Genomic DNA, 26,395 nt, shown 5'->3' on the forward strand with positions numbered 1-26,395 from the left:
GAAAAATGTTGGTGGGGACGGTTCTCGGTTAATTGGTGCAGGCAGTTATCGGTGGATCGTACCGGTTAAACGAGCCGACGCGCGATGCATCGGGTCGCCGAATCGTTTACTACGGCTTTCGCGTCACGTGCACACAACTGGCAACAATCTTGTTGAGCGACGACACCGAACAATTTCGCCCGTTGTCCTCGACTTCAACCCCGAAACCTCTATTAATTGCATCCTCTTGGCGTGAACCTCAGTGTCTCTCGTCACCGATTCGCCGTTCATCTTTCGCAGATAATGAGTAGACACGCGGATTGCATTTACGACAAGAATGAGACGGTAAAAATTAAAACGGTACCAACGGATTGCATAAATTTAACGACCAGCTTACTACAATCATTATAGCGATAAAAAATTGTCTGTTTAGCTGCAGTTTCTTGCCATGTTATTTTGCACACAGACACGCTGATGATGAGTAGACTACGGATCTTTATGCAAAACAGGAGCCAAGTGAAAATTACTTTCTTCTCCGAATAATGTTGACAGGCTGAAACCGGTGCATTAAATTTCGGAAAAAATCCGCAGTCTAATTACCTCGGTCAAAAGCGTACCGTCTACTAACAGCAGAGCTAAGTAGCGATCCGACAAGGAGTCTGCGTGTTCTTCGAAACTTGTAAATCGTGCGGCAACATCGGTTTCCGTGATTGAGAACGAATTAATAAATAAAATAATATTGAAGTCTTCAGACCTTTAACTACGTCGGACAGCAAAAAATTCGAAATCGACAGTTCTCCGGCTTTTCGGTCAAACACCGCACTGTGCGTCGTCGCCGCTTCGTGGGAATGATCGCGAGCCTGTTAGCGAAATTTCGGAGGGGGACGGGGGCGGTTACGAAATATTTATACCGCGGTTACGGAAACGAGCAGACGGCACTCGAGAGCACAGTGGTACAAGACCCGGCACTCGAATTATGTAGGCCACCGGCTCGCGGAGTAACTGGCAGCCGACGACGACGATGACGTCGAGCCTCTTACTTCGCTGACAGAGCGCTGATCCTCGTCCCTCTCTGCCTCTCCGTGTATGCACGCACGTACACAAGAGAGTGCCAGCTATAAGCACTTACGAGCGTCAGCCGAAAAATAAAAGCCACCCACACAGACACAGGACACGGACGCTCGGCCGTCGTTTCGCGACCGTCTCTCAGAGCAACGGGTTAGGTTCTTCTCCACGGTGGCCTGTTTTTTCTTCCGTGTCGCCCCTTTGTTCCGCGACCGGCCTGAAATCGGGTTACTCGAAGATCGACTCGCTACCACGTTCTGAAGGAGGATTGCTCAGCCTCTAACCCCAATCGCGCGGTACCATTTCCTGAGGACGTTCCTCCCACCGATCGGTACGTTATTGGTTCAGATGGGATCAAGTATATTACAAGTAGGTTCGAATCTGACTGGATAGATTCATTTACGGAAAAAATGTTTGCTGCGTTTTTGGGAAAAATGGGTCTCCAGTTTTCCACCTGCCACTCCGTGAATGTAGAGGCTTCGGGCTTTAAAATCAGTCCAGGCTTGTGGTTGTCCTATTTGTTTTCTCGAAATGATCACGATTTAAATATTGTTATTGAATTCATACATAAGTATAATATTGATCCCATCCCTATAGTTATTGGCCGGATTTCATTGTGCGATCATTCCGCAACGGTGCCGTACAGACAAGGGGCGTGAGAACGAGAGGAATGGAGGAAGTGAGAGGAGAAAATGCATTACTCTCTAACGCCACGACTTTCCATCGTTCTCCGTTAAAAGGAAAGTCTCGTGTCCACGTGTCAGCCGGGACACGATGCGCCGGAGTAAAGCGCACTCGAGGACCAAGCTTCACGGCTGCCCGAAAATAGAGTGCGCCCCGTCTATTTCGGGCTATGTGTGTTGTTTCAAGGTGAAAGGCCTGTTCCTTGCTCCCTTTCCTGGAGCACGTGCATTCCGCCTCCGCCCATTCGTTTGTCGATCGACAAACAAAGAAAAACAGAAAAGATCTCTCGCCGCACCGAGCCCGGTCTTTCTCTTGCTCATGGTTCGCGCCGTACCGCTGCACTGTAATCTGGAGCAACTCCCGACTGAAAGCTTGGACACATTTCCGGAGCCAATCAGAGTAATTGCAATTTTTTCCAATCCCTTGAATAATTCTCGTCCCCTGGAATCGTCATAGTGTTCCAACGGGTCGACGTCGATTTATACTCTCTGGAGGCGGCTGTGTCCAGGCCCGAGTTAGATCCTTCGTCCTCTTTTTTTTCCTCCAGTAAATTCCATGCTTTAGTTCCCCGAGAGAATCCAGTGTTACATAAATTCTATAGCTCGAGAAAGGTCACGGTTTCCGGAAACCTGGGAATAATTCGAGAGACAGATTTGGTTGTTCACGATTAACCCTTTGCTCTCCGAACTGTTTTCTGTCACACGCTACGAGATTGTGACTGTAGCTGCAACTACTTTATATTTCACGTAAACGTCAGCACGGATATTGGAAATCATAAACGATAATCGAAAGCAAAGATCCGCCGTGCAACGAGGAACGAGCGGAATAAGAAGGATTACTCTGGAACCGAACGCTTTGTTCCGTTATCGACGTCACGTCGATCGAATTCCCATTAACATCGTAATCCGTTAATGGCGTCTAGGAGCCGGATAGAAACTCGTGAAAGTTCAAAGGTGCGCAAGGGAAACCGAAGAAAAAGATAGAGAGAGATACCATCCACAGTGTTCTCTCCGGACGAGTTCTGCGTTTTCCGGTTGCAGAACGTCGACGTTTCTCGATCTGCTCGTTGCCAGGCTATTCCCAACGTCCTCTTGATACCGGACAGAGTTGAATCGCGAGTGGACAAGTGTACAAAGGCGACCTGGGACTAGACCGAGTAGTTATTCAATTGACGGAAATCCACGGAGCCGAGCCGAGCCGCGAATATAATTGCGAGCTCGCGAACGCGATCCTCCGGGATTCCTCCGCACCGGCCACACTCGTTCCAACGTTCATTCGTTAATCCGCACCGTCGCGTCCAAGCAGTTGTCTCAACATACAGAAACTAGTTAGCGCGGTTTCTGTCTAGTTTCCAGCCGATTGTTCTCCGCGAAAGAGTCTCTTTTAGGCTGCGTTTATAGTTCCTGACTCGCGTGCTTTTCGTCTCGCGTGCTTTTGGTCTCGCGAGACAAGCGGGTCATAAATTTCGAGCGGGTCGACGGGCCCACTGTGCGAGGCACGAAAAAAGGTCTCTACGGCTTCACGGTTCGTTTAGGTAAACTACCGATAGCTTTCCTTTAAGGCGGTAGGATATCTTCGGAGACCTTTTTTTGTGCCACGCACAGCGGGGGGCACAGTGGGCCCGTCGACCCCGCTCGAAATTTATGACCCGCTTGTCTCGCGAGACCAAAAGCACGCGAGACGAAAAGCACGCGAGACAGGAACTATAAACGCAGCCTTATTCGACCAGAGTCTCCTCCTCTTCTTCTTCTTCCTGGACTCCGATCGAGAAACTTCCAAGCGACACCGACGAGTTTCACAGTTCTCAAATACCACTGGCAATTGCTACAACCTCTCCGAACTCGGTTCCAGGATTGATAGCGAACTGTGCCCTAAGTGCCCCGGAACTTTGGGAACCGAGAATGATCTGTATGTTTTTTCGACGACTACGATGGGGATCGCCCTGACATGAAGGTTAGCGACCCTCTAAAATTCGATCTACAGTATACTGCATTGTTCCGTGCAGTATAGTGTGAACAGTTCCATTTAAAACGCATGTTTCAATAGTTTGTCGTGCCGTATAGTGTGGATCGACCTTAAATCTTTCATCTGACAGGTATGATATCACAGAAAAGCGACGTCAGTCGATGGCTTGAACAGTTCGACCAGACCCAAAGCATAATTCGAGAACACGCGCACCGAGGACGGATTTATATAGCGCATTTCGGTTTCCTCGAGCGCATCTGCTGCTTCTCCGCTGCTTCTGAATTATTACGGAGATTCGAACTTAACTCGTCATCGACGGCGAACAATGCCGGCGGCGCGAGGCGCTCGAGATAAGGGTCGCCACGATGAAACGAGTTTACGGGTCATTGGTACCCGGAGACGCGAGAAATTCTCACGATATTTTCCGTTCACGGCTCGGCGAGCCGCGCAGTCAACTGAATTTCACTTGTATGTACACCGAATGTAGGGAAACGGTTCATATCCCCCGAAAATTTCTTTGCCCGAGCCAACAACTGTATTGGTAACAGAAGGTGCTTCGAAACCCTTTGTTTGTATTCCTCTGAATTCTTTGTTATTAGACTGCGGATGTTTATGCAATTTTCAATTTTTGTAGACGAATCTGAAGAAGCCGGAATAAAATAGAATCTCACTTTCTGTGGCAATGGCCTTTGTAGATCTGAAATAATTTAAAATCGTACTAAATTCTGTCATATTTTATGTCCTAGCATTTTTTGAAAGTTTTCAAAAGCTATAATTACACAAAGATCCGCAGTCTATTCATTATCCTTAGATCTGTTACACCGATTCCGTGCGCGTAGTTTCACGAATCCGAGATTCACCTTTTGGGAGAAAATTTGGAATAATTCTTTCATTGGTTGATCGATCACAGTTCCGCATCTTTTCTGAAATAGTGAAGGCCAGCCCACCGGTGTCGGCGCCAAGGATCTTCGATCCGTTTCCACGGGATGACGCGACGCGCCGTGTCTATCGGTTAGCTAGAGGCAGGGGCGGAGGAGAGAGAGGTCCTTCCTGAATGGAATATCGGAGATGCGATCGCTAATGCGAGAGGCCAATGATAATGGAATTTGTCGTGGCTTCGATGGGACTTCCGACTAGTCGGATATGAGTTAAGTTAGAACACAGTTGTTGTTCCTCTCGGACCGTTTGCAACGGGATCCTTTTCAACCGAGGATTCCAAAGACTCGATCCAGTAACTTCGAGTCGGATAGCAACTCGGAACGATTCCCCGTGCCTTTGTTAGGAGAGAAGTGGGTGGCCAACTCCGTTCGGTCGCAGGAAATACTCGAAGAATCGAAAGTATTCTTCTCTTCTCTCCGCAGCCAAATTTGGTCAACCACGGCGATACCTTCGTCGTACACGAGCCAGCTGATCGGTGGAAACCAACCGGAAGGTGTGCGCGTTCAGTATCGGTCACGTATTTCCGCGCGACACTATGCTCGGAATAAAAAATCGAATAACTAATAAGTAGACAGCGGATCTTTATGCAACGTAACAATGTTCTAGCTGAATTTCACCAATCTGTAGTGAAATAGACATTTATGTTCTTTCTTAATATTTTTAATAAGTTGAACATTGTTCAAGGATATGATTGGAGTGGAGTTCTTTTTCTCTAATTAAACTAAACGTTATTGTAAATGGAAACGGATCGGAACGGAATGGATCGTCCTTTCGGCTGCCGATGGTGACGCATACTATTATACATTACATTCAGTGTTGGGAAAATTTTATTTTGAATAATAAATAATTAAATAATAAATGAACGTGTGATTTTAATTGCAAATAATAACTAAACTTTTTATTTAAATAAAATTAATTTAAATAATTCCAAAAGTGATCTACTTATTATCTCTTATTTGCAAATAAAAGATTATTTGGATTGAGGTGGAAATCAAATAAATAGTTTTTGGTCTTCCCTTATTTCTTGTATTTTGTATATACAATGAACACGTGCGCTTTTTTATTTGTCAATACAAACAATAATTGAAATTATATTTGTAAATAACAATTAACTTTATTATTTTAAATAATTCATTTAGACTCGCTCAAATAATAAATCATTATTTTTGCTTTTTATTTGAATATCCAAATAACAAATAACTTGTTATTTAAATTTTTATTTAAATAATTATTTATTGAAATACATTTATTTATTGCCCAGCACTGATTACATTGTGCAACAGCAGATACGACACTGCAACAATTCTTCCATTTTGAGCTTTTTCCAGAACTGTTTTATTTCTACCAAAATAATACAACAGTATTCTAAAATTCCTTTAATTTTTTTACCGTTTTAAATTACACCTACTCATTTTTGTCATAAATGCATCGAATCCGCTGTCTACCAATAAAGGCCGGGCAAATCGTTGACTATCGTCGTTTCCATTCGGAGTCGGTCATGATCCGGATCTCGAGTTCGGTGCTCGGTATCGATGATTCCCGGGTCCTTGGTCTCTAATTGATTCTCTCGATCGCGTCGCCTCTAAATCGCTCGTCGACCTTGCGATCGTTCCTCGAAGACGTCGTTAATCGTAACCCTAGAATCGTAGCACGTGTCTGGCAGACGCGATCGCAGGAAGCGCGACCTCGCGAATTCAAGGCAACACGTAGAATGAAAAGGAAAGCTTCTATTCGATACTATTTGAAAGTATTGTTTGATGAAATTACGGATTGCTGAGAACGTCATGTCTTTAAAGGATTAAACTGTCGCATAAAATATGACTGATACGTTTACGGTAGACAGGGTTGGTATCTAGTTTGGACCGGGGGAGTAAAATTGGATTTTTCAGGAGAGTTTAAATCCAGAACGAGGAGGGGAGGGGGCGGCGTGTCGAAAGACAATGGGTTCCTACGGGCGGTCTGCGTTCGTCGGTGGAAGATACGGCGGGTAACAATGAGGCTGCGTGAAATGGGAAGAAGATATTCCAATTTTTCGGCCGGCGTATTAAGCCCCGTCTGGCTCGGCAATAACTGTCCCCGTCGAGCCGGCTCCGCTCGGTTGTTTTTATTTCCGCGCGAGGATCGACGACGGTCACGCGAGATTCGAACAAAAGAGGCCCTCGTCGAGATCGATAAGGAGAGAAACGAGAGAAGCGAAGACCAGACAACTGCGAACTGCGACGGAACGGTGTGAGCTCCGTTCCCCTCCGTGCGATTTAATTAGGCGCGAGCCCCGATTCGTCGACGAACATTTTCATAAACCTTTCGCTTCCTGTTCGCCCCTGATAAGCATTGGGAAGTGGCTCTCGATGATTGCGTCGGTGGCTACCCGTGAATACGGTTGCTCCGTTAGGCGACAAACTGTGCGCCTCCAGCTGGACTATCCTATTAGCTACCGGTGCTTGGCGAAGCTTGTTAGAAGGGCGCCTCCATTCTTCTGTGTGCAATACTTCAAACACGATAGGAAATCTCGAGGAAGTGTTCCGGGCTGTTTCGAGTACCGATTCAGTTCGGAGGAGTCCGAGATTCTGCTCTGGTTACGTGGAGGGCAACGGTGCCACGCCTACCAAGGGCAGGCCACGCCTACTCTATGTAGCGCCTGCTCTAGCGGTTACGTCGCCCTGGACAAAAAGACAAATTGCTGTTTCTTAGGAATATATAATATATATATTTTTTTGTTTATCTTCAATAAAAATCAAATCATTTTATTTAAATTTTAATAAAAGAGAGCATTTATTTTAATATAAGCAAATTTTCTATTAATTGGGTATTTCACACATCAATATTTTTCTCACAGTTACAGCCAAAATGGTGCCCCTAAATTTTCGCGCCCCGGACAAATGTTCGGGTTGCCACCCACCTAGAGCGGGCCCTGCTCTACGCAGAGGGAACAAAATGTACATTCTTCCGATGGAACTATAGTAGTAGTAAGTACGACTAACGTGACTACAAGAGGCACCTTCAAAAATATGTTTGCAAAAATTAATAAATGAGTAGTCAATAATAAAAAATTAGTCATGAACATCATGAATGATTGTAAGGGTGGTCCGCTATACAATGGTTAAATACATAGCCTCCTTTCGCATCGACGGTGTACTCGCTGGATCCGGATTCACTCTTTTGCTCTCCGGGGCAGAGCTGGTGATTCCGGAGCAGAGAGAGAGAGAGAGAGCTCACCTCGGGAAGTGCGTTCGCACGAGGGCAAACTAGTTGCGAGTGGTTGCTCGCGCCGAAACCGAGCGTACGCCGACTTAATCAGTGGGTCAAGGAGACCGCCGCGCCGGCTACATTCCGAATTCAACTCACATCCGAGTCACATGCATACGCAAGAGCGTTTTGCGGTGCGGGCCAGCCTCGGGAACAGGAAAAATGATATCCGAAAAGGAGCGAATCGACACGTGTGTTCGCGGAGGGGACACGATCGTTCCGAACCGTGTCTCGACGACTCCCGTTTTACGATCAGTCGCGCCGCGTGTCTTTCCTGTTCGTAAATGGAAAATGAGCCCGGCACGGAAATAACGGGCGCTGATAATACTTTCATTCGGCGAAGAGAGTAGCTCGTGAAAGGCGACGCGCGTGATCCGGCATACATTCCGACGGCGACGTCGCCGTTCAAGACCCTTCGAGTGGCTGTCCTACGCTCGAGGACAATTAACGCGACGCTATTTTAGACGCGTAACGTAATTACATTGTTATGCGAGCCGCGCGCGAACTATCGGACGGATCCTTGCAAGGTCCTCTATCGTGAATCGGAAACGATGAGTCTCCATTGATATGTTTTTAGGGAGAAACCGCGATGAGGGGATCATGGCGAGCAGCTCAGAAAATAAGTGAAATAATCAGCTATCCTCGTAAGTAGATTGCGGATCTTTGTGGAAAATACGAATTGTCTGCATCCATTACAAGGAGAAGACGACGTTTAATTTCAATTTCATTTTTGTCATAAACGCATAAAATCCGCAGTCTACTTACGACGAAAGTGAAAGTGGAAGTGGCAAACAACCGAATGTTTTCTCGAGAGTGAGGGGACATTGTTCGTGGAGGATTGGGAGCCTGGAGAAGGAGAAGACAAGTGTGTCTTGCGAGGGTGCACTTAGCCCAGAAGCTCGAAAGGGTGTTGTCGCGCCAGTTCGGAAATTTCTGACGAACGCGTCTTGCGGGAGAGAAAGAGAGACGTTTATTACGAAACGATACAAGCGCGTTATCGGAAACGAGGACTCGTTTCGCCCGTATTTACCGCGGACAGTCTCGTTTATTTGCGCCCTGGTTGCGTAACTGCCGCGGCGGCTGCCACCCGCGTGCAATGGGAACACGCGGGATCCGTGTTTGGACTATCAAAGCTCGAAACTGCAAACACGTGGGCTTGGGCAAGAGCTGAACAAGCGACAGAGTTGCTCCAGCGAAACATCCGTTCACGATATGTCAAATATATCGGAGCCGCAAAGACATGTTTCAGACCACTATTCCACGGTACACCAGAGATGAACACCATGTGACGATGATTATTTGACCTTGTGATGACCTCGACGAGTTGAAAAGAATGTAAAAATAAATAAACGCGCATATAAATATTAATCCGCACGCCAGCGATCGATGACGTTCCAAATGTTTCCCTCTTCGAAGACACCTGGCCAACTGTCCTCTCCTCGTTGTCTGCCAATATTCATCGGATCGTTTTCTCGAAAGCGATCAAGGATAAGGCGAGCCCAGCGGCGAGATTCGAGGGGGAAGCGAGAAGATTTCCGAGTTAGAAGTTGGCCGAGCGTGCCCGCGAGCGGTCCGACAATTAAGCCGAGCGCTAAATGCAACAAAGGGTAAATTTCTCGAGTTCAACTCGAGCCACTTGGCTCTGGGATTCAACGGAAGCTCTACACTCGCGTTCGTTGCGTTTCTTTGGCACGCAGTTTCGCGAGTCGATAAACCCGCGACCTATCGATCCGGAAGCCATCTCCTTCTGTTTCCTTTGCTCTCCAGTCTGAGCCGGCTTCTATCTCCCAGTTGGCGGAAGGCGTAAGATGCGCGGCTGGACGCGAAATTCTAAGCGCCCCCGAAAATTATAGGAATGAGGAGGGCTGCACATCGAACAGCATTCAAACGAAACTAGTTAAGTTAAATTAATGGAATAATAGGATCTTCCCGAGGAAAAGTCGTAGATTCGTGTTCTCCCTTCCACCTGCGCCACAGCATGTCAGCTGCTGAGAACTAACCCTCCCCTCCGACGAGTTGTACCCTAATCGTTGCCCGTGTCGACCCAGCTGCTTTAACCGTCGATGTTTTAATAGTAACCGCGACCCACCTGTTATTCCTCATCCTACCACTCGGTGTGCAGGATCGTCGACCCCGCTCGCCGATGCCCGCGATAAATCGTCGGTTGCGAGTGCCACGATTCTACTCGATGGGTGAACTTCGGGTTCAACCCCCACAGGTGGCACACGCGTTTACTTTCCCCTCTGTGCTATCCCAGCGTTTATTTAATCTTTCCGTCAAAATCGGGAATTTAACTAGAGTGCGCTATCGTTATCTTATCGTAGGGACTTCCATGCAAAATTAAAATTTTTTCAATAGTCGCTCTCTTTACCGGACAGACGAATTGACGCGATAACGTTCAAACTTTCAAATTTCCATAGAGATTGGCAGCTCGGTCGCGACTTTTAATGTCACGAGATAGAGAGAAAGAGAGTACCTGAAGAGGTCGAAGCCGGTCGTTATCGGAGCGTATTAATATCGGCTGCCTATTGTATTTAGATCGCGCGGTTTGCTGCATTTCTTGATTGCCAGGGATAAAAGTGCAAACCGATGAGGGGGATATCATAGATTTCGCGATTTATTGCGCGAGACGAGCTTTCCAACGGAAGCTTTTGCTGTTCCCAACGCGACAGGCTCGTTCGAGCGATGATCGTAACGCGCGATTGAAATTGAAATTCGGTTAATGCCGCGGCCAATTGATTCGCACACCTCGCCCGTCGCTCGAGGCGACTTCGTAATAATGGCGTCATTACCACCTGCCACGCCGACGGAAGAAAATTGTTCCCGAGTCGATATCCCGCCCAGTCCACGCCGAAAGTGTCGGCCGACCTCACGGATGACGCCTTTATTTTTCATTATTCCCGGCTACAAAAGCTAACAGCCGCTTTTACGTCCACTTATGACGTGCTCTCGGCTCCTGCAACGGAAGAATTCTTCGCTCGCGAGATACAGCGACTCGCACTTTGCTCGCACGCTTGCTAAGTGAAATGCGAACCTGAACGTTGTGACACGACTCTTACATTTACCACTTGTCAAACAATATCAGTCAGACCAGCAATGAAAATTTCTAAGAGAATGTATTCATGGATTTCTGTTGATTCGTTTTCTTCCGAGGAAATGACTAAGGACAAACAGGTTCCGATTGACTGCGTCTCATTCGCTACTTCCGGTGTGAGTCGCATGTTTCGGAATTTTTCGGTGGTCCAGAACGGATAAATATAATTGTGAGATCATGATCGGTGCGTAAACGCGCGACGATTCAGCATTAATATCAATCTAAAATTAAATGTACACGGACGCGCTATCCTCGAGGAGGTTCGACGGAAGAAGCGAGAGCTATTTCCGGTGTGACGAGGGCGTCGAAGCTGGCGAAATTGAACCCGGCTTGGATGGTTCTGCTCTCCATGCTGTCAACCGACTAATTGTAAGGGAATTAGCCCGTTGCCAATTACCGCGCAAGCTGCTGACCCAAATAACACGGGCGTTGTACGCAGGTACATGACACGTATCGCGCGATACGTGCATCAAATTAGCGAAAAGGAAAGTGCCGTCCGCGTTTCCGAAAGGACCGGGCGCAGCTGCGATTTTCGGAAGAGCTGCCAAAAACAGTTCGCTGCGACGTTCGTTTTAATCATACCGTCCCGAATAGGGTTTACATAGATGTGGGATTTATTTCAATTCCGCGAGATCACCATTTTTTAGGCATTTCCGGTAGTGGGATTAAAAAATGTTTTAGACAAAAGTTTCTCAGTACTTGGTGAGCTACATGTTCGCATATTCTTAAATCTGAAAAAATGCTTTTTACGTAAAAATGTAAAGGTCACCTTGACTTTTTTAAATGACACCATATGTTTTGGACATCATAGGATCGTTTCCGACGTCGAGACAAATTTAACAGTGTATTACACAATGACCTTGAAATTACCTTACACTCAAACATTTTGTGCAAACGTAACTTTAATGAAAAATTATTTCTTACAAAACAAAGCAAGTTACATTAGATGTTCGAACTGTGATCCATCTTCTACGATACAGAGCTCTGCTCTTTGTATCAGACTTTTCGTTGCCGCCATAATTAGGACGTCTCGGTTTATATTACATGCAGTTGTTATGCGATTCCGAAGTTCTTGAACATTATTGATTGTTGTTTCGTATACAACAGATTGCAGATATCCCCAAAGAGAAAAATCCAACGGAGACAGATCCGGAGAACGTGGTGGTCCAACGAATTCGACCATACGTTCCTATCCAAGGATTTTTTTTTACGTAAAAAGCATTTTTTCAGATTTAAGAATATGCGAACATGTAGGTCACCAAGTACTGACAAACTTTTGTCTAAAACATTTTTTAATTGCACTACCGCAAGTGCCTAAAACCCTGTATTTAATAAAGAAACAAATTTTACTTAATGAGATGCTGTTTAAGAATAGAAGCTTTTTTCGTCGTTACTTTGTCCAATGTTTAATCCGAGTCCTTCGAAATTCTATGCGGGCATAGATTCTGGACTATGCATAAGATTCTGGTGCTCTATTTTTTAAAGAAATTCGAGAACAATTAAGAGATGATTTACCCTCTCCCCATAATTTCTCCTGTAGAACCTTGCTAGTAGCAGGGGACAAGAATAGAATAGAAAGTTCGAAGGAAAACGCATAAGAGATGCAAGGGCGTGGCGTGGCGTGGCGTGGCTGCGGCATAGCTGCCACGGAGCCGAGTCCGCGATACTATGAGCGTTCCGCAAATTACTTCGCCGGGAACTTGGTGTATCTTCCTCGGAACAGTTTAATGGTCCTTCCGGTGGATCGATCCGGTCGCGTGGTTGCTACAGGACAAGCCTCCGCGAGCAAATCAATTGACCCTTCCTCGTTTCAAGGTAGTTTCGCAAGCCATTGCTCTTGTGAGCGAAATCCTCGGAAACCGAAAGAAGATTGCAAAACATTTCACGGCCTGGTATTCTCCCGTAATTAATTGCCCAACGTTTCGCAAGCATTGCGACTGGCTTCGTCAATTTTCTGGCGCTCTATTAACCCGTGTTCCGTTCCGTTGCTCGTCAATAAGAATAATTGCTCAGCTGAAAAATTTAAAAAATTGAGAAGATGCCACCCCCCTTATCGATGTTAGGCCGTTTCATTGTCTTCGGTATATTCGTGGTTCGCTTCAGATCCGAGAACACTTTGTGAGAAATTTTTAAAATTGAGGAGATGGTACCCTCACCGATGTTAGTCCGTTTCATTGTCTTCGGTAGTTTCGGGGAAAATATCCGTCGGGGGTTTAGCAGTGAGAAAGGGGTCGCTTCAGATCCGAGCTCTGCGAAGTTCGTGCGGACTTCGTAGACGAAGACTTTCGACTTCGATCGAGGCTCCCAGACCGACATTGTGTGCAGGGCTCGCCTGCTATCCCGCTGGAAGATCAGCGGACGTGGCCGTTTCCACGGTGAACAATGAGAGCTAATCCGGTATGCGGGGCAGCAGGAAAATCGAGGGAAACTAGCAGCGTTCAAAGAAGCAGATACTTTTACTGTCACGCTTTGAACGCCGGAAACGGCTGGTTGCGAACAATGCACTCGTACCGATACACTCGCTGCTAAAATTCGACGTGTACACGATTAGTACAGTCTGCCCGCTTAATGGACTCGCTTTTCCCTGGCAGTTCTTTTCGCGTATTAGCTCTGGAACCGCTCCAAACCCTTTCGCCATTTCGATTCTCGGATCGCAGCTTTTCTAATATAATCGGAAGGTGGTTTCGTGGCCGTCGAAGTAGAAACGATGAGGCTAGACTCCTCGATGCCGGACATTATGATTCCGTTCGTTTTCATATTTGTAAGATTGATTTATTTCGAAGACATTATTTGTAACTTTTGTTTGTGAGATATTGATTTACTAACGCGTTGATAATAGTGTATCTTTATTCTTCTATTATCTTGATTTTTCACCCAATTCATTTTTATTATGATTAATCGGTTCAGGAATCATTATGTTAGTACATGGAGGGACACAGTAACTTCTGCGCCGTTTCTCGGAGCTGGTCTCGTCGGCTTCCGGAAAAATCTGCGGAGAGAGGAATCGAGAGAAGAGGGAGAGAGAGAGAGAGAGAGAGAGTGTGTGTGTGTGTGTATGTTGCCACTGGAAAACCTACAAAAACGCACTTCCAGCGGTCGTACGGATTCATCGGGATGGCCTACTGGTACGCTTTTACGATCCCTTTAACATTGAGTGTTGACCCACTAATCTAGAAGAGGTCGTTTATGTCTGTCGGCCTCGGGGCGCTCGATCCCCCTCCCCCATCCTCGTTATTTTTTAATACGGTGCACGTTGGTTGCGAGGAACCAACCACCCCCCGTCGCGTTCTCCGTTATTAAAAAAGATGATAACGAATATCGGAGAAACGTCCAACCACAGGTCAGATCATCCTCTTCGCCGGAGACGCAACTTCCTTTGCAGGTGACGACCTCTTCTCGAGGTTACGTTCTGCGAGATTTCAAGGTCTTCAATATTTTCTAAACGAAACGGAAAACAGATACAGTGTTTCCGCGATTGTTGTGAGAACCTCGGGGGTGTCGAGTCTCAGGAAACGAAATGGTAGTACGTTTTTTTACGTGTGTGCCGAACACAGATTTCTTGGATAACTCAAAGTCAATTTTGCGACAATTTCCTTTAACAAATCTCCACCTATCCGAAAGTGTACAACCATCTGCCAAAACCATGATACTACATTTTGTTACACCCTGTACTAATGCTGTCCCATGCCTGAGAATGATACATCAAGTACCATAAAACCCCAATTTAAACACCTTAATACCTTAATTTCTTTGTAGCGCGATTGACTGCCCATGGGGGAACGCCCTAGTAGTGGGCATAAAGAAGTCACATCATCCGCATACCCAAAAGTCACATCAATCGCGGGAACACTGTACTTCTATTGAATATGAAGTTTGATAGAAAAATCGGAAAAGAAAATTTGTTCTAGCAAATGTTCAAGACGATGTCCATTAGTTCCAAAGAAAAGTTTCCATTTCAATAAAATTTTTGCCCAACTCTGATTAGATTCGATATACCGTTACGTCAAGGAAACAGTGGCACAATGAATTGATTTGGTTGATTTTTCCGTGATTCGATTCTTTATGGAGATTTTGATCGCGAGGCAGTTCCTCGAAGGAATTGCGAGGGCGGGCACCGATTGATCTACGCCGGTTGAATCCGGCACACGACGAGTATGCGTGGCGGAGCGGTATTCCCGGTTTAATAAATGAGAATTACTGGCGAGCCAACACGACGCGCGACGCAACTCTCCGGGAAAAGATTGCGTCCTCCGTGAGTGCCAGCCTTCGTCTTCTCGGGGTTGACCCTTTTCCAAGGTCGGGGAACGTGTGCGGGTGACACGCGCGCGAGCCGAGAATAATGATACCGGCGTCTGGCAACCTGCTCGACTCGTAATAAAGACAACCAAGTATGCGCGCCGCCGCGCCTCGTCGCTAAAAACCTGAAAACCTGCTGAGTTAGACGCGTCTCGCACGAGATACTCTCGGGTTACTTTGAAACCGAAACGGGACTCGATGGAAAGTTGCTATTATCGGATCTGACGGGTTCCTTACACGTTGGAAGTTCAGACAACATAGATATTCATATTTATACATGCACTGTTTCTTACAAAAAATCTTACAGAAATATATAAAAATTGTTGAACTAATAAAGAATGATATACAGGGTGAGTCACCTAACGTTGCCACCTCAAATATCATTGTTGTTTATAAAGATACGTCAAATGTCTGAAGGACAAAGTTGAATGGTAAAATGGGGCTCATACGATACCAAAAAAGTTTTGTTTTCGTGTAATTTTTTTTAAAGATATGAAGGTCACCTTCATTTTTTTAAATGGAATGTCTTATTTTTTATACCATAGATCGATAGAGTATCAAATTCCGAGTATAATAGTGTTGACCTTCATATGTCCTCAACCTAATAGTTAAGGAGATATTATCGAAACAATTTTCTTTCTTCCTTGGATAATTTTGTAAACAGGGTAGGGCAATAACTATGTCCACCTTGAATATATCCGTTATTTGTAATAATATAGAAAAATGTTATGAACAAAATTTGCACGGTACATGGGGGGCCATAGTATGACATAAACATTTTCTGCGTGGGTGGAGGCATAGAGGACATTTCAAGGTTACCTTGATTTTTTAAAATAGAATGTCCTTTTTTTATACCATAGATCGATAGCGTATCAAATTCTGAGTATAAAAGTGTTGAACATCATATGTTCTACACCTAATAGTTAACGAGATATTATCCAAAGAAGAAAGAAAATTGTTTCGATAATATCTCGTTAACTATATTAGGTTTAGGACATATGAAGGTCAATACTATTATACTCAGAATTTGATACTCTATCGATCTATGGTATAAAACATAGGACATTCCATTTAAAAAACTTAATTTGACTTTGAAATCCCCCCTCCCCACCATTATAGTCCTCAAAAAAATTAGACTATATGATTGTACCCTTCATACCGAACAATTTTTCTAAACAAATGTTTCTCGTAACTTCAATGAGTCACAAGATATTTCCGTTATCAGATAAACGAAACACCCTGTATGTGTAAACAGTGTTCTCCTGTCTTATCGACATTGGTTAATTACACGATGTTGGTGGTCTAATGAGTCCGAAGATGTCGTGTATTCCAACAAAAATATTGGGTTGGCCTGAAAGTAATTTCGGTATTTTATGGTGCAATAAAACCCAATTTTTAACCGACTTCGAAAAAGGAGGAGGTTACTCAACTCGATCTGTATGTGCCTTTTTTCGCTTTTTTTTTCTATGTATGTTCACCGATTACGCCGAGATGGATGGAAAAGAACAAATTTTATAAAAAAATATTAAACCGAAAAAACGCACTAGAAAGTATAAAATAATTTCCATTTAATTTATGTGAATACACACGAACTGAAATACAATACAATCTTTTCGGAGGCGGCGCAAAATTGAAAATTTTCGACACTGGAAATTACGAAAACCCTTAAATTCTTCTACATGCTTTCACATATTAATGTATCTTCTCTTCCCACCTACTGATTTCCAAGTCCACCATATTCCAATGAAATCATAATCAGCAACATCTGTCATTCGGAAAATTTTCAATTTTGCACCGCCTCCGAAAAGATTGTGTTGTATTTAAGTTCGCGTGTATTCACATAAATTCAATAGAAATTATTTTATACTTTTTAGTGCGTGTTTTCGAAGTTAGTTTAATTTTCTTTTTGTTCGATCATCTTTTGCCATCTTTCTAGTAGCTTCACAATTTTTCGCTCATAAAACTTCTGGTCCTTAACGTACAAAAACTGATCCAAGTGCGATTTCATTCATTGTTATTCATTTTGCTTGAATAAAAAAATTGTGGTTTATTTCACTTTAAAAACCGAAATTACTTTCTTGCCAACCCAATACTTCCGAGACCACGTGCTATTAAATAGCAGTCCTCCGACGCGTCTGATCATGCTTGGCCAATTCTACTTCCCCGCACACTGATTTGCGAAAATGGAGACCCAGTTAAAAAACAAAGTTGCTCTACATATTTTCATGTAGATTCACTTCCTTCTACCCTTTGTTTACACTTCCGAAACGCGTAAATACCGGTTCTTCCACGGACCAGGTAAAATAAGAGTTCTGCGACGGTTAATTGATGACCGCGCGACCGTGAGCGAGGTAATTACAGCGGGTCGCAATTAACAATCGCAGGGAGTGACTCAAGATCGAGTTAACAGTTACGTTTCAATGGTGATTATTAACGCGTAAACGTATTACGTTGCTCTCGAGTCCGGAGCTCGCGCGTGTTTCGTGAAAGACGACTGCGAACGGAGCTCGTAAATTTCCGGTGATGAATGCATCAAATCCCAAGTCTAGTGACGAGATATTGACTGGCGATTCGATTAGAAAAATCCTCCGGAAAATACCGAACGGTAACGAGCTTGAAGCACCAACCGGAAAGTTGGTTACGGTGCGCGATTGCATCTCGACAGAATGAGAAACGAGACACGGAGAGAGACAGCGGGGAACAGGGATTTGTGTAGGAAGAAAAAGTGGTGATGTTCCGCACTGTGACAGTGGGGATCCGCGTGTATCAGCGAGCCAGGAAGAAAGGAAGCGTAGTACAGTCGCTGAGCAAAAACGTTGATCGGATTCTTGACGGGATCAAGCTCTCGTCACGGGCAATAATTAAAGTGGCACGGCGAAAGGTTAAACCGCGTGCATGCGCGATTATTGATCGTGACGGGTTCACCGCCGCCGATGAGAAAACCGGGTATGTATTCGTTTTGCGTCACGGTCGAACGACTGTGCAGGCCGTGGCGCGGAGGTTAGAGTGTCTTTTGTTTACAGACTTTTCGGAGAGAGAGAGTGAGAGAATCCCTCTCGTCAGAGCTGTCGTCGCCCGCCATTCTTCCGCGGCGTGGATTTTTAATCAAGATATAAAAGGGGAGAGAGGGAGACACGCGTCCCCGACCTCGGGCGAGAAATGTCTTCTCCCTCCGGTGATCATCCCGCAATTACTTAATCTGTAACTAGTCTTCTGTCGCGTGTCGCGACGCTCCCCAAGAAAAATTTCATTACCTGGCGAGTCGCTCTCCGCGCATCTATGACGTCTGCGAACTTGTCAATTAGTGCGACTAATAATATTAGAAGAATTGGATTTTCAAAACGAGGACTCACTCGGTTTTCGCAAGAATGAGAATTTATATATAAAGTAACTTCTAAAAATGGGACGGTCGTGCAAAGATGTAAAGAGTGGGTGAAATGCAAAACAATTTTAGCTGCTGTTTGAGAATCTATTTCACGCAACATTCATCGCCGTAACGAGCCAAGCGTCGCGTCGCCGTTCGACGACGTCTGTCCGGAAGGGCTAATTGTCACGCAATTAGGGGAGTTCTCCTCGCGTGCTCTCGAGGGCTGTCCATTTAACTCGAACGCGAAGCATCGACGATTATCTTGCGGACAGCGCGCTTCCTCGTTCTATTGTCCGTCATCTTGACGATCGCCTTGCAATTAGAGTACGGTGATAAAAGCTACGCTCGAAACTATGTTCGTTGTATTTATAGTAGAGTCGCAGAAAGGATTCTCGTTCTCTCTGCGGACTAGAAGAATATTTTCCAGGGGAGAATCCACGAATGCAGCGACTTGTATCGAAGGCGAGGGGTGTCGAAGACTGTCTCGATTCGATCGTTACCGTCCGCGTGGCCCAACCACCCTGAACTGAGTACGTTGAACTCGAAGGAGACGCTGCGTACTCTCGTCTCGCACGCAAAAGGAATTTTCGGGCTTGAGGAGCACTCGGAAAATCCTCTGGCCAGACGCCAGCGACCTCCAGCCACCGGTGTGCAGAGCTCGGTGCCGGTTCAACAGACTGCCGTCAGTCTGTAGCCACCCCTCTTCCCGAATCCATAGTCGCGAGACTGTCCTCGGAACACGTTGCCACCGAATTTTCCCTTGTCCGACCCTCTTCGGGCATCCCTCAACCACGCACAAAAATTCCAAGCTCGTATAATTCATGAGCGAATCTTACTTACCCCTTTCCCGAGAATTAATCGCCGTTGCCCGACCTGTAAGGGGAACCTAGCTGGCAATTTACAAACAAATTACCCCCCGTCATTCTTCGGGATAACAAATAACGTCTCCGGACGTGGTGGTTGATTCACAGTTGGGAAATTAAGGAAAAGGAAGCGCGGAGCCAAATAGAAATTTCTTCCTCGCTTGAACAATTTCAATGATTCGCGCACTCGGCGATTTGGGAATTGTAAATGCATAAAAATAGCCGATAGATCGAGCACTGGGTCAACGAGCAGAATCAGAGTCTGACACGGTAATTCGTGAAAGTGCTTTGTAAAAAGGATGAATTGTAGAATTGTTGAAGAGCTTCGTTCCCCCAGTGGCCGGATTGAACGATTTCCATCCCCCGTCATCCAGGTACACCGTCTCCTCGTTGAAACAGGACAAAGAAGTTCGCAGCCGCCGTGGCGCGTCGCGATTCCTGAGAGACGGGGGGGAGGATCGTTTAACGTGAGAATTTGATCTGCGCCGCCAGCAAATTGCATTCGGTGACCTCCAGCGCGTTTAAATTGCGAGATTAACCGGCAGTAGTGATTAGCGGTAAAGATTTAACCTTGCTCCATTCCTGAAGGCACATTAATTCCGCTGCGTTCGTTTCAGCGCGCGGAGAGCGGACTCCGGGGCTGATCGAGTCGGCCCGCAATCGTTCTTCGAACCCTATCGGGACAGGTGTTGATCCATCAAGGTGCGAAATAGCTCTCGTCTATCATTTATATGAAAAAGAATGTTGTAGCTGAACTCGGATCTCCTTGAACTAGAAGGTACCTAGGTTAATTTTCCGATAGAAGAGCGGAGTAGAATCGCGTTGGATGATTTGCGAGAGGCCAAATGGTCCCGGAATGGATGATCGTTTTGATGATTGGTTCGCGAGACGCAACTGGTAGCCTCATTAACGAGGAATCCTCCCGGTGAAAAACAAAGGTATTAACGGTCGGGGTCTGCGTGCACGCGCGTCATCGTGCCGAACGATCAGCTTTATCACAGCGACCACGTGAACAAACTGGCCCGAAGTTGCGCGCCAGCATGAACGCGGTAAATATGTACGCAGTAAGAGGCGATGCGACCAATAGCCTGGCCGCTTACACCAGCTTCGCGGAACGTAATCCGATTACGACGTAATTTATGCGAACGATACGTGTGTCGGCCGCCGGCACACGCGACTACTCTGGATTACTGTTCGTGCAGCAACGGCTGAGGCATAGGAGCAGAGGCAGAGGCCACACGGGTCTTTTGTTATTCGCGAGCGTGTCACGTACCGCACCGACACGAGCATCGGTCTCTCGATGATCAAACAACGCGAATTCGAAACGCTTTCATTATCATCCTCTCTCTCTCTCTCGAACACGCGTCGTGCCCCGGAAACCGCTGTTTACACGCCGGCAGATAAAGCGGCTGCTACTTCGCTGCGAGTGCGCCACTCTGAAACATCGATGCTCTCTCCGATGCATGGCAATTTCACCCTTCGGTGGCTAATTTTACACGACGAACCGCGATTAACGCGGCTGCCTACAAATCTGCGTTAACGGCGATGCAGGTTCCTCTCTGCTCCTTGTTTAACTCTCTCGTTGCTCTAGAACCCTATATTCACGATGATCAAGCTGTCCTCTTTCAGCTGGGAACCAACTCTGCGTCGTCGAGTAGCTAATTTTCAGCAGGAGACGCCGATGAGGTCACTTTCGAACTAAAAAGGAACTTCGTTCTCGGATAAAAATCTTCGTTGGTATTAAATGAGAATTTCTCGAAGGTCTACCGACCTAATTTATCTCGAAAAACTGTTCAAGAAGCAAGTCCAATTAAAAATTGCACGGTACCTTCACTAACAACCGCCGATCAGCGAGAACATCGGCAGGAATCATCGTCTCTAATTAAAAAGCTCGAAGCAGGTATTCAAATGCGGGGTAGCTAGGTTACATCGTGGCATCCATTAGGTAACAATCTCTTGCCCGACACTGGCTGTCGTCGATTACGATGAGGTCGCAAATCGATGACTGGTATTAACAGAATTTCAATTTCCATCGACGGACGGCTCGATCGCGCCAGTCGATTCCGATGGATTAAGTCGATCGCGGGTCGCGTGATGCACGGAGCACCGATAATCCGGCCAGGATTGCATCGAGGCTGTCGCTTATCCGAGGCCAGGTGGATCGGCCTCCGCTTACGTACATATATCGGAACTGATCTCTCTTTCTCTCTTTCTGTGTTTTGAACGTTCTTCCGGACAAGGTCGCGATTTGCGATTCAAATCGTCCGCGCGGCTGTTTATTCGGCGCATTCTTTGCCTTCCTCTTTAACGCCCGTGCACCTGACGACCACGCACCTTGGATGCGATGGCACCGATCGCGGCGAACCGGCACAATGCCCGTAAACACTTGTCGCTCGCAAATGAAACTGTAAATATTCGAGGATGACGAGACCCGTGACTCACCGATCGATCGGACGTCCCTCCGCTTCCTCGCCCCTCGACCTCCTTTCGATCATGACCGTGTGGACACTGTGTTCGTTGATAACGGTAATCCCCTGGAAACGGCTGGGACCGTCGCCGAACCTTACAAATTACACAGCAGACGTACCGAAGCTTCATTCAATCGATTATCTTTATTATGAAATGTGTTTATTACGAGCATGTCAACATTAACAATTGGTCGCACGATGAATCGCAGCCCCTTCGAGCGGCAACGGAACTGAATCGTAGATTGGCGTCGACGCAGCGGGATCTTTGAACCTGTGCGTGTTCCGCGTCGCCCTTCCACCGTGCGTCGGCTACCTGTTGCCCCCTTTTCAGTCTTTCTCCCGGTCCTCCGACGATATTTATGCATTTGCACGTCGAACAACAGTCTCCGGGAGTGCACACCCCCCACACCCGCGAACGCGAACGCATTCATACGCGTCGCTCGAGCACCGCTTTCACGGCTGCGATATCGCGCTTGAAACAGATCAAAAGAGACCATGGACCTTCAGCCCTCGGGTACAGGGCGCTTCGAAGATCACGGCAACGCACCTGTTCCTCGTACAATTTATTCTTGATCCGTGTCAAGCTCAAGGCACTGACTCGTGAATCGTGGAAGAGGAGCGGGGCTGACTAAAAATATAACGGAACGCTATTGTAGTACTTTTACTTTTACAACCGGGTTTGCCAACGCGCCAGTATCTTTGGAGCAGCCTGTACACGTTTTTACGCGTTCTTGAGGCTGCTCGCAAAGAGGATTTTCACGGGAGATCATCGGATCGGTCCAACAGGTGGAAGCGTTTGAATCACGGGGGAAATCCTCGCGATCGAAACGCAGCGTTGTAAGAGGGATGGGAGGTGTAATCCCTGTAAGAGTTGATACCGTCACGATCTGACCGAGCACGCACTATCGTTTGATTGTGTTCCAGTGCAGAGCTGGGGAAAATAGGATTTTAAATAGTAAATAGTAAATAATCCCCTTTATTTTACAGCATCTGTACAACTTTGAAAATAAAATATTTTGTTTGATGGAGTAATTTTTGAAAATAAAATATTATATTTGATGCAATAATTTTTGAAAATAGTATTTGAAACTAGTATTTTATTTGAAGAATATTGAAAATATTTGGACTTTGTCTTTATTTTCAATTTCAATTTTAAATATTATTGCTCAAAATAATGGTTCGCATTCAATAGATATTGCGAACCTTGAAACTTCATTTTTCTGAACACGCAAGCGACTATATAATTGCTACTGTTAGCCATTCAAAATGGAAATTACGATGGATTCCGAAAGACATAAATGAATAAAAACGTACTTTTATCAAAGAAACCGTATTATGTAAATGCTTTGAAACAGATAGCAAATCCAGATTCAGAGTCATGACCTCAATTACTTTCACAAAACAAAGAAGTAGATGACTTTTTTTCCTTTATGGAAAAAGAAACAAATGATATCAGTCATACAAACATTGCAGAATTAGAATTATTTCAATATTTGAGCGATAGTGATACACGAATTGAAAGTATTGCAAAGTACAAATACATGAAAACATTATCTTTAAAATACAACACAGCTATTTCATCCTCTGCTCCAGTTGAGAGACTTTTTAGCTTTGCTGGACTGATTCTGTGTCCTCGAAGGAGCACCCTAACAGATTCCAATTTGGAACGCTCCACCTTGTATGCGAATAGTCAAACAAAAAAATAAAACGAAAATGTGGCATATGATATATTTTCTTATGTTAAGTACCATTTCTTCTTTAAATTGTTGCTAAAATAAGAAATATTAAATAAGTAATGCAATTTCTGAAAGTATTAGGTATATAACGACGCAAAAAATAAAATATTCTATTTTGTGTTTCAGATTATTAAAATAGACATATTTTATTTTGTGGATGAAATTGTTAAAATAGAAATATTTTATTTTGAGGTTCAGATTGTTCAAATAGAAGTATTTTATTTCGAGGTTCAGATTGTTCAAATAAAATACTATTTTCTTTAAGCAAAATAAAATCTAAAATATTAAATAGTATTTCAAATAACTTTTTCGCCAAATAATGCCCACCTCTGTTCCAGTGGCATCGAATCGAAGGTGGAGGCACCGGTCGGGAACGGTCACGAGGTTAACAGGTGGAGAATAATTGAAGTTCCCGAGATACCACCACGCGTCACGCAGGGGTGGTGGGTCTATGGGGGGCACCGCCCCAGCGGCCCCCCGGCTCCAGTCCAAACGGAAGCTGCCGGAACGGTGCCATCCTGGCAAGGTCCAAGACCGCCCCGCTTCCGGTACCACCGTCCAAACGGATGAAGAGCCCCTCCAACATCATGAGGCAGTCCAGCCTCACCAAGCTTGGCTCCATGATCAATACCGCCGTGAACAAGAGAGTCGGTGAGTTCTATTTTCCTTTTTTTCTTTTTTCTTCTCACCCTCTTCTTTCACCCTCTCCGCCAGACACCCCCTTCTCCTTCTTCCACGACCTGCCATTTTCTACCGCTAGTCCCTTGACACGATTTATTAACCCTCGAACGACCGACAGCCACCGCGAGAGCACCCCTCGAATAGTTAAGAATGTTATTTATCGTCGCCGGCTCTGGCATCGTTTGCATGAAACGTTTAACACAAATTTTCATTCGTTGACTGGTCGTCCTTTATTTTTATCTACGTACTCTGCATACCGAGTCGTGCACGTCCATCCATCTTGTCGCACGTCTTTTTGTTTCGTTCTAAAACATTCTTGAATACTCTTCCGTGCGTTTCTAGAATAACATCCGACTGTTTCTATGACTACCTATTACTGAAATCTTCTTGAGCGAGGCAGAAGGAACGTTATCGATTATTTGTCCGAATTTATAGATGAATTTTAGCGTTAATATACAGCGTGCAGCCGAATAACATGCACTAACGGGCACGAGGTGGTTCCTTATGAAAAAATAAGAACAAAATATGGAATAAAATTGTTTACGGCTCGACGAACCGTAACTTTAGCCGTAACAGCATACGTACGAATAGGATTTTCAAACCCGATTTTCTCGAAAACTAAGCTTTAAATGAAAAAATTTTATTCCATATTTTGTTCTTATTTTTTCATAAGGAACCACCTCATGCCCGCTAGTACATGTTATTCGGCCGCACCCTGTATATTCAGTTCAATAAATTTCGTCGATTTTATTGAATTTTTAAGGCGGCTAGGTTAGCGCTGGGAGTGCTGAAGACTCGTAACCGATTGTCAAATAAACATTTCGATTTGTTGACGTGTTCGGTGTTATCTTGAACATAAGAAGAATTGCGTCTCCGTTTATTTGAAAAAGGGAGTCATTCTCCTCCGGCTCGTTGCATCATTCAGCCACAAATTGAAAGACCGACCTGCGCGAATGTTATCACAGATGAGAAAGCATTTGCAGATGATTTACTTTTCATTGTTGTTTTCAAATAAAGATTGCCCGAGCCCGGTATCGTGCAACAGTCTCTGCCTCGGGCAAATATATTATTTCCAACGCAAACAATTGGTTATCTGACTCGGATAAGTCTCAAGGCTTCTCGGTGTTCTAATCCCCCGTCCAGAAATCCTTGACTCGCAGGGACGGCAGCGAGGTTCAAGACTGGCGGGCGAAATTTGATGGCGCCTGGGATTTCGCTGCGCCGTGCGCTGTGTACACGCGTGTCGAACCGGTTGCCTGTCTGCAGGGGTGACCGCGCTCTTCGCATTATGTATACATACACTTAGGCATGCACATGCACCAGTTGAAACCTTTTACGATACGCGTAACGAGTTGTAAATTGACCGTCGTTGGATAACAGGTCTCGAGCGTTCGAATCGGGTGTCGTAAATTTTTTTTTCTTCGAAGCGTCTCGGTCGAAAGTTCCTCGAGATGTGAATGAGCAGATCTACAGGATGTTTCATGCAATGCTACGCGACTGCAATCACTGTACAATCTTTTAAGTCTGTATGGTTACGTTACAGTAGACTGCTGAAAATTACGGAGACCTTGGGAACTTGTTATAAACAATGTACGGAACACGGAACTGCATTATTGCGAGTACTACACGGTCGAGTTGAAATTTTAAAGGGAAATTAGGGAGAATAATAGGCGCCTGTAGCACCTTGTAAAATTTGTCCTGCTCGGTTGCTGCGGGTTCGCAAATTTTGTGGACATCGCTATCGGCAAAGGGAGCCGCGGATCGTTCGCGGTTAGGTGATCAGTTGGTAAACTCGCGGGGACCCGGTGTCACGTGCCAGCAACACTATGTTGTCGTAACCGTTCATCGGAGAAAAACGGTTCCCGAGTATCGTGATCTATCAGGATGAAACCGGGAGCTCGTATCAGGTGCCGAAGACGCAGCATCCTAGAAGAGACTGCGCCTGTAGTCGAAGACCATGATCCAGTCGAGGGAAGCAGCAGCAGTCAGGCTAATCTCGGCAGTGAGTAGTA

At 45.4% G+C, this 26,395-nt stretch overlaps 1 protein-coding gene across 2 annotated transcripts in view; it reads left to right on the forward strand.

Annotated features, from left to right (window-relative positions):
* Tws (protein phosphatase 2 regulatory subunit tws) overlaps nucleotides 1–26,395 on the forward strand; it is a 42,683-nt gene that overhangs the window by 4,764 nt on the left and 11,524 nt on the right. The window contains exons 1-2 of one of the 2 annotated variants that reach the window (XM_076439596.1): nucleotides 3,462–3,681; nucleotides 24,041–24,353. In XM_076439596.1, coding sequence (XP_076295711.1) covers nucleotides 24,269–24,353 — 85 coding nt within the window. In that variant the 5' untranslated portion in view covers nucleotides 3,462–3,681; nucleotides 24,041–24,268. Of the gene's footprint in view, nucleotides 1–3,461; nucleotides 3,682–24,040; nucleotides 24,354–26,395 lie in introns of those variants that run through there. The other variant, XM_076439595.1, reaches the window with a different exon arrangement.

The sequence above is a fragment of the Lasioglossum baleicum genome, chromosome 15 (genome assembly GCF_051020765.1).
Source record: "Lasioglossum baleicum chromosome 15, iyLasBale1, whole genome shotgun sequence".
Taxonomy (NCBI): Eukaryota; Metazoa; Arthropoda; class Insecta; order Hymenoptera; family Halictidae; genus Lasioglossum; species Lasioglossum baleicum.